General features: G+C 44.0%; 1 protein-coding gene across 6 annotated transcripts in view; it reads left to right on the top strand.

Annotated features, from left to right (window-relative positions):
* The window catches only part of LOC114051924 (DNA-directed RNA polymerase III subunit RPC5), a 32,970-nt gene that overhangs the window by 8,886 nt on the left and 9,477 nt on the right, over window positions 1-14,607 (top strand). For 3 of the 6 annotated variants that reach the window (XM_027874329.1, XM_027874330.1, XM_027874331.1), the window contains exons 6-18: window positions 2,499-2,614; window positions 3,101-3,183; window positions 3,942-4,049; window positions 4,969-5,018; window positions 6,278-6,397; window positions 9,711-9,796; window positions 10,164-10,208; window positions 10,319-10,410; window positions 10,947-11,067; window positions 11,529-11,610; window positions 12,870-12,929; window positions 13,664-13,821; window positions 14,429-14,490. In XM_027874329.1, the coding sequence (XP_027730130.1) occupies window positions 2,499-2,614; window positions 3,101-3,183; window positions 3,942-4,049; window positions 4,969-5,018; window positions 6,278-6,397; window positions 9,711-9,796; window positions 10,164-10,208; window positions 10,319-10,410; window positions 10,947-11,067; window positions 11,529-11,610; window positions 12,870-12,929; window positions 13,664-13,821; window positions 14,429-14,490 (1,183 nt within the window). Of the gene's footprint in view, window positions 1-2,498; window positions 2,615-3,081; window positions 3,184-3,941; window positions 4,050-4,968; window positions 5,019-6,277; window positions 6,398-9,710; window positions 9,797-10,163; window positions 10,209-10,318; window positions 10,411-10,946; window positions 11,068-11,528; window positions 11,611-12,869; window positions 12,930-13,663; window positions 13,822-14,428; window positions 14,491-14,607 lie in introns of those variants that run through there. The other 3 variants (XM_027874332.1, XM_027874333.1, XM_027874334.1) reach the window with 3 other exon arrangements.

Here is a 14,607-nt window from a genome sequence, read left to right as displayed (position 1 = left end):
CTCCTAATATTAGGGTCTCTAGGAGTTAATTCTCATGATAGAAGCTCAAAGAACTCCTTGGGTTCTGTCAAGAAGGTTATTTCATCTTCCTTCCCAGTCTCAGTTTCACTGAAAAATATGAATTGAATTGGTGGGACCAGACATTTGAGGAAAGGAAATAAATGATAGTAAAAGAGAAGGCTGAATTTAGAGGGTATCTTAGGATGGAGCAATATTTAGTCCCCCTTACACACCAGGTATTGTGCTATGTGCTTTGGGGTCACAGATAATTAAAACATGATCACTAATTTCAAAAGAGCTTACAACCTAATAAATGTTGAGAGAGTTACCTAATGAGTATAACACAAGGCAGAATGTACTAAGTGCTATGGGAGTTCAAATGAAGAAGTTACTTCTGGGAAGGTGGAGACCAAGGAAAGCTTCAGGAAGGAGAAAGTATTTTAATTGAGTCTTGAAAGCACAATCCCTGGCACATACTAGGTGTTATATAAATGTTAGCTACCATCATTATAATTATAATCATAATTATAATTGAAATTGAGAGATGAGAAAGTGAATAATTCAATTTGGTTGGAGCATAGTTCTATGTATTATCAAAGATTCCAGTCAGAGTGTAGAGGGCCTTTCGTGCCAGGCTAAGGAGTTTGGACTTTGCCGTTGGGGAGCCAATGAAGATTTTTGAGCATGAAGATAATGTAATTAGATTTGCTAACAGTTCTATATGAAGAGGAGACCAGTTCTGAGTCTGAAGGAGGCAGGTTGTAAAGAGGTACTGAACTAGGGAGATGGCAGTGGGAATAGAACAGCGAGGAGGCCAAGGGTAGACGGTAGAAATAGAAGCAAGAGATCAGGATTATGGGGTCCAGGGAAAGGAGGCAAAGCTGATCTCCATATTGAGAGATTGGCAGTGTGACATTCTCAAAGGGAGGAAGGTTAGAAAGAACAGCCAGTTTGGAGGGAAAGATATTAAGTTGATAACAGAATCTGTGCTGCTCATTCCGTTTAGGGGGTAGGACAAGGGAGAAGAGGGGATGTTAAAGACACAGAAAATAAATAAAGGAGATTCTAGAGCAGCATCTTAGGTGTCAAGAGATGCAGAATTTCAGGGAGGTATAATGGTTAGTGTTTGATTTTGTAGAGACAGCAAGAAGGAGAACTGAGAGAAAGGGTCATTAGATTTGACAAATGGTTGGCTGACATCGAAGAGACTAGTTTCAGTAGAGGGGCTGGAGCTGAAGCTCTTTTGTAGGCATTTAGGAAAAATTGGTTAGTGAGTAAGTGCAATCAGCTCATGTTGTGCGTTACACCTTTCAAGATGTTCTTTCCTCTTGTTGAGGGGCCTGAGGTCTCTCTCTGCAGGTGTGTAGAAGGCTACTTGCTGTAATTCTTTTCTTAGTGCCTTCAAAGATTCAAGAGACCCTGCCGGCTCTGAGTGTTTGTGTGCTAAGGGCCAGGTGGGGATGAGTTCAGTCCTGAAGTTGTAGGTTGGGCTCAGGTCTTCTGGTTCTGAGGGCAAGGAACAGCAGTAGAGAAAACCTGAGGCTGGGAAGGACTGATGGGAAAGTCATAGTCTGAGAGGTCATTTGTCCCTAGTGTGTTTTTACTATGTGAAAATAAGAAACTCCCTCTTCCTCCTCTTCCCCAAAGGATGATGCAGCTACTCTTGAAATCATCTTTTTAAAAATTAGGACTTTTAATTCCATATAGATGGAAAAAAATATTTTTTCTATTCCATTTAGATTTTTTTTTCAATTCCATTACATACACAATTTTTAACATACATTTAAAAAAATTTTGAACTCTAAACTTTCCCTCCCTCCCCTCTTCCTTCCTTGAGAAGGCAAGCAATTTGATATAGATTATACATGTGCAGACATGGAAAACATGTTTCCATATTAGCCATGTTGGGAAAGAAAATAGAGACCAAAAAAAAAGTCAAGAAAAATAAAGCAAAAAAAAAAGTGTGCTTCAATCTATATTCAGACTCCATCAATTCTTTCTCTGGAAGTGGAGAGCATTTTTCATCATAAACCCTTTTCAATGGTCTTAAATCATTTTATTGCTGAGAATAGCTAAGTCACTCTCAGTTGATCATCATAGAGTGTTGCTGTTACTGTGCATAGTGTTCTCCTGGTTCTGTTCACTTCACTTTGCATCCATTCATATAAGTCTTCTAGGTTTTTCTGAAACCATCCTGCTCATGATTTCTTATAGCACAATAGTATTTTATTACAATCCTGTGCCACAGATTTTTCAGCCATTTCCCAATTGATGGGAATCCCTTTAATTTACAATTCTTTGACACCACAGAAAGCTGCTATAAATATTTTTGTATATATAGGTCCTTTTTCTTTTTTTTTTTTTTAAATCTCTTGGGGATACAGGCCTAGTAGTGGTATTGCTGGGTCAAAGGGTATGCAGTTTTATAGCCCTCTGGACATAGTGCTTGGAGCCATTCATAACTAAGAATGTTCTTAACTTGAAATGATTGCCTGCAGGTGGAGCTCGAAATGGCTATTGACACTATGAATCCCAACTACTGCCGAAGCAAAGGGGAGCAGATAGCACTCAATGTAGATGGCACCTGCACAGATGAGACGAGCACCTATTCCACGTAGGTCATCTTGCTGGCTCAGGGGATTGCCCTCTGCTTCTTTGGCTTCATGATTTTCCCAGGAGGCTGCTCTGAAGCTTCATGGGCTCCCTTCAAATCTCTAGACCAAACTTTTTCAGTGTAGGCTCCTTTTAGGTGGCCCACCTGCCTTCTGAACAATGCCCACCAAATCAGCACTTCATTTCTTAGTCCTGTCTCTGACACTTGTTAGCTATGTAACCCCAGGGAAGTCACTGAAGTCTTTCTACTTCCTAGGATTGTCGTGAGGACCAAATAAGATAATGTATGTAAGATCCCAAACCTTAACATCCGCATAAATACCGGCAATTATTATGCTTGGCCACAAGACTGGATTCTGTAGGGATTGAGAAGGGGGCAGGTCACTTCCTTATAGAGAATTCTCCTATCCTGAGCAAGGAAAGTTCTTGTCCTCCCTGCTTTTCCCATCTTCCACTCTTTAACCATAGGTTCCTGCTGTATTTCCAGGAAGTTGATGGACAAACAGACGTTCTGTTCTTCACAGACCACAAGCAACACCTCCCGCTATGCTGCTGCTCTCTACAGAAAAGGTGATTGGGGTTGGAAGCTGTTTCCTGGGCAGGGAGTAGGGGGAAGGAGGGAAGAAGTCTTTGTCCTGTAGACAGAGGAGTTTACCCATCAGATCAGGTCCCATAAAAGCTTTTTGATTTGTATCTGGTTCAAATCTCTTTCAGAAGTTTAGATATTAGCAAGATACGTCTGATTCGTCTCAAGAGCTCCTTTCTAATTTGACTCCTTGAATAAAGAACATATATTTGCCCCTAACTAAGTATAGGACTTTAAACTTCTCTCTGAGGTTCACAGTGCTAATAAAGGAAAAATGAAGGGGTTGGAACCAGCTGATCTGCTAGGGTCCTTTCTGCTATAACATCTTGTGATTATGTGGTCCTCCTAAGGACCCAGCTTTTTAAACCCACCTACAAGCAGACTCATTCAGTCAGCTAACCAGTGCTTGTGGATTGCACACATACCCTGTGACCATCCCTGCTCCTTGGACAGGCTGCCCTGAGAAGTCAGGGTCAGACCTGCTATGAGAATCCCTTTTCTTAGCTCAGCCCTTCCTTGATTGAGCAGGGGAAAAAATGAGGATCTAGAACAGGTTAGTTCCAAGGGAGGGAGTGGTCCAGGGATTGGAGTCTGGGAAGTTGGCTTTAGCTTCACCTTCAGCCAGTGCAGGGAGCTTGCTCTGCGTGTCCTGTATGAGGTTCCCTAGACCTGACCTTGGGAGTGGTTTGGGGAGGAGGCCAGTCCCTAGAGAGCCCTGGGAGAGTCCCTCTTCCTCTGCCAGGCGAACTTCACTTGACTCCTCTGCACGGCATCCTGCAGCTGCGGCCCAGCTTCTCCTACCTGGATAAAGCCGATGCCAAGCACCGAGAGAGAGAGGCAGCCAATGAAGGTGAACACTCCTTTTCCTACCTCTCCTCTATAAGATGGGCTGCAGGGCCCTGGAAACCTGAGCATCACATGGGAGAATCAAGAACTTGCTTGGGGGAGGGTAGAAGTCACTGGGGAAAAACAGGAGGAAAAAAAATGAAGAAATAGCCGCGTAATGTTGCAGTGGGCTCTTGGTTGTTCAGAAGCTGATGATATAATTTGTTTTTGTTTTTAACCTATCCTGCTAAATGGTGTAGTGACTTTGTATGGACCTGGGGTCAAGAATTCCTGAGTTCAAATAGAACCTGAGACACTCACTAGTTATGTGACTCTAGGCAAGTCACTTAACCTGTCTACCTCCGTTTCTTCATCTATAAATTGGGGAGAATCATAGCACCTACTTCCCAGGATTGTTGTGAGGATCCAATGAGATAATATTTGTAAAGCACTTTGTATACCTTAAAGTGCTACACAAATATCATTATTATTCAAGATTGTAATACTACTATTTGCTTTTGATTTGGGCCTGTCATTTAGCCTCCCTTGCCCCAGTATTGGCAGTGTCAGCCCATTGAAAATCATGAACCGATTCCTTACCAGGGATTATAGCCCAGTGTCAAGAGCATTGAACTGAGCGAAGTGGCCTGAGTTCTGATCCTGGTACTGCCTATAACTTTCAGTCTGACCAAAGACCTCTTTGGTCTCCAATTTCTTAATCTCCAAATTGCAGAGTGCTAAATCATTTCCCAACTGGTTTTGTGCAATAGGAAGAGGTGTTTTTCCTTCTGAATGAAGTGTATCAGAAATCCGTATTATATGATGGTTACGTTGCCTAGGACATTGCCTTGCCCTTAGTAGACATTTAGCAAATGCTTGGAAGATTGGATCAGCTCTTTAAGGTCCTTTCCAGCTCTAATATTCTATGATTCTTCTTTTTGCAGCTGGGGACTCTTCTCAGGATGAAGCTGAAGAAGATATCAAGCAAATTACGGTACTTCCGAGGCCTCAGGGCTGCTGGGACTCCTGTAGGGCCCGATTGTAGCAGAATCAGGGAGAGGATTGCGGGTCTGTAAAAAATGAAGTCCAACAGAAAGAATTTGGGACTGGAAGAAGACTTCTAACTTGCTGGGTCACCCAGAATGAATCCCTTGATCTTTTTAAAAATCAAGGCTTCTTAACCTTTTCTGTCCTAGACTCTTCTGGCAGTCTGAAGCCTATGGACCCCTTCTCAGAAGAATGTTTTTAAATGCATTAAATAAAATGCAACGAAATAACAAAGGAAACAATTATTAAAGTACAGTTATCAAACTGTTATATCAAAAGTACAGTTATCAGGATTTTTTTTAACCTAAGTTCATGGACCTCAGGTTAAGAATCCCTGTTCTAGTTTAACTTCAGTTATTTTCAGCTGTGAAAGGTGCCATGCTAACAGTACCATGCTCTATCTCTGCCACATGGGTGAGATCCTGAGGGTAAATTGAGAGTAAGTTAGAGGAAAAGTTGGTCAGCAGTCCAGCATTGAGCTCCTGGCACGCAGGGCCACATGACAGATGTTTATTGGTCTTTGTCACTTTGAGCTGTTTACTTCTCTCTAAACTTCATTTCGCATATATTTTAAAGGAGAATAATAATACTTCTGGTTCTGCTCACTTCACTCAGCATCCGTTCATATCAGTCTGCCTCACAGGGCTGTCATGAGGACCAAGGGAGGCTTTGACTTTGCAGCACCATAGAAATGCGACTGCTTCTGTTATTGGGCACGTGTTGGTGTAATTTAAAAGATAGGCAGAGATATCTTTTCACAGGCCTTGGACTTCTAGAGCTGGTAGAACCTTAGGACTTAGCTAGTTTAATCCTCTTGTGCAGATGAGAAAACTGATTTACCCACAGTCCCAGGCAAGGTGTAGTGTAACAGTTGGGAGCTGAACAGGGTTCTGTGGACTCTTTCCCCTACATAACACTGCCCCTGTCCTTAAGTTCGTGGTCTAATTGAGGAGATATTTTCTATTAGATCATGTAGTTGACTGCGTGTCTACATGTTTTGAAGAGAAAGAGTGGGCTGTGGTGGCTGATGAGAGAGTGGGCTTAGTTGTAAAATTTTCTGGGCAGAGATAGGCTTTGAATTGTATTATTAATACAAGGAAGGAAAAGCAAGGAAAAGCAAGTGGCAAGCAGGTTTATACAAGTCACTGAGGGATTTGTGCCAGGACTTACAGCCTTTGCAATGCACTCTTTCCTTCCCTATCACAGGTGCGTTTCTCTCGACCAGAGTCAGAACAGGCTCGCCAGCGGCGAGTTCAGTCTTATGAATTTCTCCAGAAGAAGCATGCAGAAGAGCCATGGGTGCACCTACACTACTATGGCCTGCGGGTGAGGACTCTGTAGATGTTTGGGTAAAAGAGGGTAAAAGAGGGCTCCATGGAAAGGGTCCAAGCTTACAATTAGAAGTGAGTCAAGGGCTCACCTGGCCAGCTGTGAGGGCCCTGCTTGCAGTCCAGTCCTTTGGTTTATGTTCTGACTGTCAGAGAACTGTCACTGATCTATGATGTGACTCAGTTTCTCTGAGGATCATTTCTGCTACATAGGATTCTAGGGTGGGAATCACAGTATGTCTGGACAATGAAAGGAGGGCTGAATTTGGTGTCAGAACAGTGGGTGCAAATTCTGGCTCTGCCACTCATTACTACTTCAGCCTTCAGAAAGTCATTTAACTCCTCTTAACTCCTCAGCCTCTTTATCTATAAAATTGAGGAGGTTGGACTACATGTTTATTCTGTGATCCTGTGATTTTAGAGAAGAGGTTGGATATAAGTGCTCTCTTGTATTGAAGAAGAGAGCAATGGTTGTCAGTGTTTCAAAAATGGTCCACAAAGGTTTTGATCCATTGTTTTTTTTCTTTTTCTTTTTTTAATTAATTTATTTTTAGTTTTCAACAATCACTTCCATAAGCTTTTGAGTTTTAAACTTTTCTCCCCCTCCCTCCCCAAGACAGCATGCAATCTGATATAGGCTCTACATATACATTCCTATTAAACATTTTCACATTAGTCATGTTGTAAGGAAGAATTAGAACCGATAGGAGGAACCACAAGAAAGAGGAAACAAAACAAAACAGAAGGAAAAAAAAGAGCAAATAGTATGCTTTGATCTGCATTCCAACTCCATAGTTCTTTCTCTGAATGTGGATAGCATTTTCCATCATGAGACTTTTGGAGATGTCTTAGATCCTTGCATTACTGAGAAGAGTTAAGTCTATCAAAGTTAGTCATCGCACAATGTGGCTATTATTGTGTACAATATTCTCCAGGTTCTGCTCATTTCGCTCAGCGTCAGTCCATACAAATCTTTTCAGGGCTGTTTTTTTTTGTGAGGTAGTCAGGGTTAAGTGACTTGCACAGGGTCACACAGCTGGTAAGTGTCAAGTGTCTGAGGCCAGATTTGAACTCAGGCTCTACTGACTCCAAGGCTGGAGCTCTATCCATTACTTCACCTAGCTGCCCCTTTAAAATTACCTTAACTGGCTTTTTGTTTTGTTTTGTTTTTGTGCTAGGCAATGGGGTTAAGTGACTTGCCCAGGGTCACAGAGCTAATATGTGTCAAGTGTCTGAGGCTGGATTTGAACTCAGATCCTCCTGACTCCAGGGTCAGTGCTCTATCCACTGTGCCACCCAGCTGCCCTTTCCAGGTTTTTCTGAAGTCTGCCTGCTCATCATTTCTTATGGCATAATAGTATTCCATTACATTCATATAGCACAACTTGTTCAGCCATTTCCCAATTCCTCAATTTCCAATTCTTTGCCACCACAGAAAGAGCTGCTATAAATATTTTTGTACATGTGGGTCCTTTTCCCATTTTTATGATCTCTTTGGGATGCAGCCCTAGAAGTGGTATTGCTGGGTCAAAGGGTATGCACATTTTTATAGCCCTTTGGGCATAGTTCCAAATTGCTCTCCAAAATGATTGGATCATTTCACAACTCCACCAACAATGTATTAGTCTTTCAGTTTTCCTATATCTTCTCCAGCATTTATCATTTTCCTGTTTTTTATGTTGGCCAATCTGATAGGTGTGATGTGGTACCTCAGAGTTGTTTTGATTTGCATTTCTCTAATCAATAGTGATTTAGAGCATTTTTTCACATGACTATGGATAGCTTTAATTTCTTCCTCTGAAAACTTCCTGTTCGTATCCTTTGACCATTTATCAATTGGGGAATGACTTATATTCTTAGAAATTTGACTCAGTTCTCTATGTATATGAGAAATGAGACCTTTATCAGAGATACTCGTTGCAAAAATTTTTTCCCAGTTTTCTACTTCTCTCCTAATCTTGGTTGCATTGGCTTTATTTGTGTAAAAACTTTTCAGTTTAGTGTAATCAGAATTATCTGTTTTGGGGGGCAGCTAGGTGGCGCAGTGGATAGAGCACCAGCCCTGAAGTCAGGAGGACCTGACTTCAAATGTGGCCTCAGACCAAACACTTGACACTTACTATCTGTGTGACCCTGGGCAAGTCACTTAACCCCAATTGCCTTAAAAAAAATAAAAAATTAAAAAAAATGTATCCGAGAATTATCTGTTTTGCATTTCATAATGTTCTGTCTCTTGTTTGGTCATAAATTCTTCTGTTGTCCATAGATCTGACAGGGCAAACTATTCCTTGCTCTCTCTTTTTGCTTATAGTATCAGCCTTTATATCGAAATCATGTGCCCATTTTGACTTTATTTTGGTATATGGTATAAGATGTTGGTCTCTGCCTAATTTAGACAGAGTAATTTTAGAGCATGAGATATTTCATTGGAGAGACAGGTTAGGAGAATGAGTGAATGATAAAACTTTTCTTAAGTGTTTACCAGGGGATTTATTTCCTGGAGATACAAATATAAAAGCAAATACTTCCTCTCCAACACATCCAGGGAACTAGTTGCTAGGGAGGGGCACTTTTTTCTGTGAAGTTACAGAGATGGTAGTTGGGTCTTTAGGGGAGTTGATTAGCACACCATCCAGGAATGAGGACAGAATTGATTTGATCATGATGTCTGGTTCCAGAATTGGAGAGGGGCAAGGGGACGACTTGGGAAGGAAAAGGTACAGCCATGAGACTGAGCTGTCTGGAGAGTAGGAAGTAAGAGTGAAGTATGGTGGCTTAGGCTTTCCTCAAATACTGGGCCAGAAGAGAGCCCCAAATCAGAATGGTTTGAGGCCCTGTGGCAGAAATTCCTGCATGGTGGCAAGACAGATGAATGAATGAAGCAGCACTTATTAAGTATTCATGTGCAAAAAACATGGTGCTGCATACTAGGGCGACTGTGGAACAGGAAAAGGACTTTGTCTGGGTCTCCTGGCCACTTGGGTATGGGTGTGGAGAGAAAAGGAGGTGCCATCATGCCCTTTCTGGAAAATACAGGTAGATTTTGGGAGTGATATATCAATATGGTGACCCATCTTCATGTCATATATGCTTTGTGGACCTCTAGTGTAGACAGAGGTCTGACATTGTGGGGGCTTTCATGGTCTCTTAGTGACTTCAAGAATTGTAAGCAGAATCTCAGGCTCAGACCTCGTGGAGTGTCCTCATCCCCACCCCACTTCCTTAAAAAAATAAATTCTGGGCCCGGAAGTCTTAACTTGGATCTTCTCTAGGGGTATGTTAAGGCTTAGCCTGTCTGTTGTGCTCTCCAGGACAGCCGATCTGAGCATGAACGCCAGTATCTTCTGTGCCAGGGCCCTGGGATCTCAGAGAACACAGAGCTCGTTAAATCTCCAAGGTGAGATCTCCCTCTGCCAGAGTGAAAAAGGAGTAAGTCAGGCTGACATGTGGGAAAAAGTTCTAGCTCAGATCTCCTATGGTACAACTTCCCCAGGAGATACATCCTGTGAGGGCAGCATCTCTCCGTACTCCTGCCACCATGGATTTTTACAGGGCAGGCAGGGTACATGGTCTCTTCCAGGCCGTGGGACGGGGAAACTCGGGTGGCTCATATTTTGGACAGTCCGATTGTTACATTTTACTTTTGGTCCTGAGCTTGTGCCTTCGATGGCAAACTGTCTTGTGTTTTTATGGTTTGGGAGGGAAGAGAGGAGGGGGAAAACCCTTGGAGTTATTTCTCACTGTCTGTGGTTTTCTGTTCACAGTGAGTACTTGATGATGTTAATGCCTCCGAACATCGAGGAAGAGAAGTGAGTACCCCTGTGCCTGAACTGTGGTTCTGATGCAGCATGACCTGTGATATATCAGGGCTGCCCATGGCTTGGCATATCTCTAAAAGATCTTGTTATTTCCCCCTTAGAGAAAAACCTATGGCTCCCAGCAATGTCCTGTCGATGGCGCAGCTGAGGACTCTGCCTTTGGCAGATCAGATTAAGATACTGATGAAGAATGGTTCGTGCCCTCCCACCACCCTCTTTCTGACCCCCGTCCTCACAGCATAGGAGGTTATGTCTGTATTTCGTTGTTCTTCCTCACCAACCTGTTCGTTGCCCATGCTAGTTCCCAACTCTGGGCCCCTGAGGAGTCATCAAAACAAGTATAGTCTGTCTGATTTTTGGGTCCCCGACACCAGACTCCATAGGCTCTGAAAACTAAAAGACCTGGAAGAGCCTGAGCTCTCTAGGCTGGAAGGCTGACCTCCCTGGCTCATTGTCGGTGAATGTGGACACTGGGGGTTGTATAGGAGACCTTCGCAGGTGCTGGAAACTTTCTGGTCTAAGACCCAGAGAGAGGCAGCCTGGAAGACCTAGGTTCGAGTCCCTTGCCTGATGCACTGGCTGGTTCCTTTTTGGCTTGATGAACTTGTGTTGGTAGATCAAAGTCCATAGACATAAAGCCTTCCCTTTGGGTTTCCATTTTGGGGAGCTGTGCACTATCCAGGGTTCCTGGCTGGCTGCTTTATGGAACCCTTTGTCTTCTTGTCTCAGTGAAGGTCATGCCTTTTGCCAACCTGATGAGCCTGCTGGGCTTAGGAACCGACTCAACGTCTGTTCTGCGCTGCATCCAGCAGGTGGCGATGCTGGTGCAGGGAAACTGGGTTGTGAAGAGGTATGTTTGTTTGTTCATGTAACAAGTGCGTATTTATGTTGTGTCCTCTTGGGCTATACAGTGGGGTCCAGAGGAAGAGGCGAGAATGACTATCTGCGATGCTGATAACCTGTGCTATTAGGAAGTGAATTACCCTGAGCTATTGAGCAAGGTCCAGTGGTCTGCCAAGTATCCAGCAGTCCTAGGGCTTGAGAGTCCCACAGGAAATGAAAGGGTTTGGGGGGAAGAGGAATCTCAGTTCTACCTGCTCGCCTGGTATATCCTCCATCCCAAGTAAATAGTTTCCAGACTGGGATGAGGAGCCAGGGGCTGGCCAAGATGTAGCGAAGAGGGTGTTGTCCTATCTCAGATGGGGTGGTCTGGAGCTAGGATGAACGTGGCTGTTTGCTAGTCCTGGTCTCAGGCATCCCCTTGCCTTGGATTCCTGTGACATCTGCTGCCATTTGGTTTCTTGTTGGCAGTGACATCCTGTACCCAAAGGACAGCTCCAGTCCTCACAGTGGGGTGCCTGCGGAAGTACTCTGTAGGGGTCGGGACTTTGTTGTAAGTAACAGAGGGGAAGATTGGCAAAAAGAGAGCTGATGTGGAGCCTCTCTTGGAAGAGCTGGGTTTCTCCTGTGCACTGCCCCTGGGCTAGAAGGGGCAAACCTATATTTCAGGTTCACTGTCCTCTACTTGGATGGTCCTCGCTAATCCTGGAACTTCCTTCACTGGCCTTTACTTCACTTATTCTGGGCCCCATTTTTATTCCAGAGCAGGAATTCTTAAGTTTTTTTTGTGTCAGGGACCCCTTTGGCAGTCTCGCAAAGCCTTGGGATGCAAAAGAAACCAATTACATTGAAATATAGTTACCAAATTATTCACCACTTTCATGAACCTAAGGTTATGAATCTCTGTAGTAGAGAAATTCATACTGATGGATTGATCCTTTCTCCCCCACCTCCTACTAAAAAAGTATATTTGACTTTATATAGCAATTTATAGTTGTGCTTTACCTACTTTATCTTGCTTGATTTCCCCTACAAACCTTTGAGTTGATTACGGGGCTATTGCCCCATTTTACAGATGTGGCAACTAGGTTGCATAGAGAGTAAGTGACAGAGCTGAGACTTCACCCCAGGTTTCTGCTTCTGTCCGTTGTACTTTTTGCCCTCACCACACTGTTTCACCCAGGTTATGGATTGGTTTAACTCAGGACTCACTCTCAAGCAGGCTGAAGCAAGGCTTTGGGTTGGTAGCAAGTGGAGAGGTGGGAATGGACAGGCAGGGAGAAAGAAATGTGAGAGTTAAAAGATGGGCCTTATTTGTGCCTTTTAAGAATGCTACTTGCCTTTGAAATTACTTACTCTATGTTCAGCCCCTTCTGGAATTCTCATTAAAGAAGAATTCTAGGGGTGGAGGTGGGGCAGGGTGAGTTACTGATCTGGATGCAAGTCCTCTTAGGTGGAGTTTGGGGTTGAGCGGAGTGGTGATAGAAGGGGAGATGGCTCCCACCCTTACACTCCCAGCCACCATAAGGACACCTCTTGTCAATATCAATGATATGGAGAGCTTAGAGTGATATAGATATGAAAGGGAAGCTTCTGGTAGTTGGGGATGCTGTGGGCTGTGTTTTTACTATGGTTTGTAGAAGACTTTCTGGCATCCATTCTTCAAAGGAGACCAGAAGCATGCCTCCCTCTTGTCCCCGAGGGCTCTCTGTGCAGCCCTCTGGGTATTGGGGAGCTGTGTTTTTGTCTCTGCTTGGTAGCCTTCGCAGAGCTCGTAGGACATATGGAAGCCCTTGTCTTTCTTTTCCCCAGATGTGGAAGTTCACACAGAGCCGCTGGGTAGTAAGGAAAGAGGTGGCAACAGTTACAAAAGTAAGTGTTTGTTTCCTAAGCCGCGGTGGGCCCCCACCCCCAGATTTGGGCCCAAGCAGTGGGAGAAAGGAAGAAGGGGAGCACTAGGCTAGACAGGTAACCAGAGATCTGACTATTCCTTCCCTCTTGGGAGGCAAGTAGAGATGACCCCACCTTGGGTCAGCTGCCCATGGAACTAGTGACAGGATCCCTGAGATGGTAGTCATCATAAGACTCATAGACTTTTTATGTGGTTTAAGGTTTGTAAAGTACTTGACATGCATTATCACATAATTTTCACATCTATATGATAATGTTATGATAATGATTATCCCTAATTTGCAAGTTAGGAAACTGATCCTCAGGGAACTTAAGCATTTGTTCAGGGTCACACTGCTAATAAATGTCTGAGCAGTATTTGGTGGGTCTGTCTCACTCGCTTCATCCCTTTTACCTCATGGCTTCTTTTCATCTCGGTCAGCCTATTTTTTTTTTTTTTTTAAATTTTGCTAGGCAGTGGGGTTAAGTGACTTGCTTGTGTCGAAGGCCTCAGTCAGCCTATTCTTGAGGCTCTCCCTTAAGGCTGTTAGAGCAATCTGGGGAAAGAGAGGGGGAATCAGTATGGTTTACTCAGGGAAAAGCACCAGTTAACAAAAGACTTCAGGGATCTAAGGTAGTGGGCTAATTAAGCCCATCCAGAGGCTAAATCTGGTATCCCAGCTTTTCTCCAAATCCGTTGTGCCTTTGGGTCCCAGCTCTGTGCAGAGGATGTGAAGGACTTTCTGGAGCACATGGCTGTGGTGAGGATCAACAAGGGCTGGGAGTTCTTGCTCCCTTATGATGAGGACTTCATCAAAAAGCATCCAGATGTTGTCCAGCGGCAACATATGCTGTGGATGGGCATCCAGGCTAAGTAAGTTACACTTGCTAAGAGTGGTGGTAATGCTGGTGGGGGGTGGGAGGCCAGCAGAATGTGCAGGAATACATACACATCCTCCTCCCTGCTAAAGGAAAACCTGCTGATCCCTGCTGCTCAAGTGACAGCTTCATGGTCCAGGGGCAGGATAAACCATTTGTGCACCTAGAACCAAGGTCCAGACCTTGTATTTTCCCATAATGGTGATGTTAGAGGAGGTATTGGCTGAGGGATGAGGGAGTAGGGAGCTTGAAAGTTAAGAAGCCCTGGCTTTTGGAGAGGAACTAAAGGGAATGGACTGGGGGACTCGGGGTTGGAAGTTGGGAGGAAGATGGGCACAGAATGGAGAAAGAGTAGGAAGGTGTAGGGCAGAGGACTGCAGGGAAAAGGCAAGCAGGAGAGGCTGACATGAGTGGCCCAAGCGATTTAGGGAGGGGTGGGGAGGGTGGTTGGGACACTACTGTTGGAAGTTAGAGGCTCCTTTTTTCTGGATAACCTGAGGAATTTATTAGGAGTCTGAGGGTCGTAGCACCTCTGCTTAAGAGATGAGAGAAGCTTTAAGCAAAAAGGTCTTTTTTAACCTGGTGCTTTTTTCCCATTTCAGGTTAGAGAAAGTCTATAGTCTTCTAAAAGAGACTGTGCCAAAGACTGCAGAAGGACAATCAGGTTTGTTTGGAGGAGATAGAGACAGGGATCTGGGCTGAGACTGTGAGGTTGTGGACTGGTTTGGGAGGAGGGATGTGGAAGAGGTAATTCCCAAAGGCCTTTGTTCCTGATGCTTGA

This window comes from Vombatus ursinus, unplaced genomic scaffold, assembly GCF_900497805.2.
Source record: "Vombatus ursinus unplaced genomic scaffold, bare-nosed wombat genome assembly UNPS02014807.1, whole genome shotgun sequence".
Classification (NCBI taxonomy): domain Eukaryota; kingdom Metazoa; phylum Chordata; class Mammalia; order Diprotodontia; family Vombatidae; genus Vombatus; species Vombatus ursinus.
This window is presented reverse-complemented; position numbering and strand designations above follow the sequence as displayed.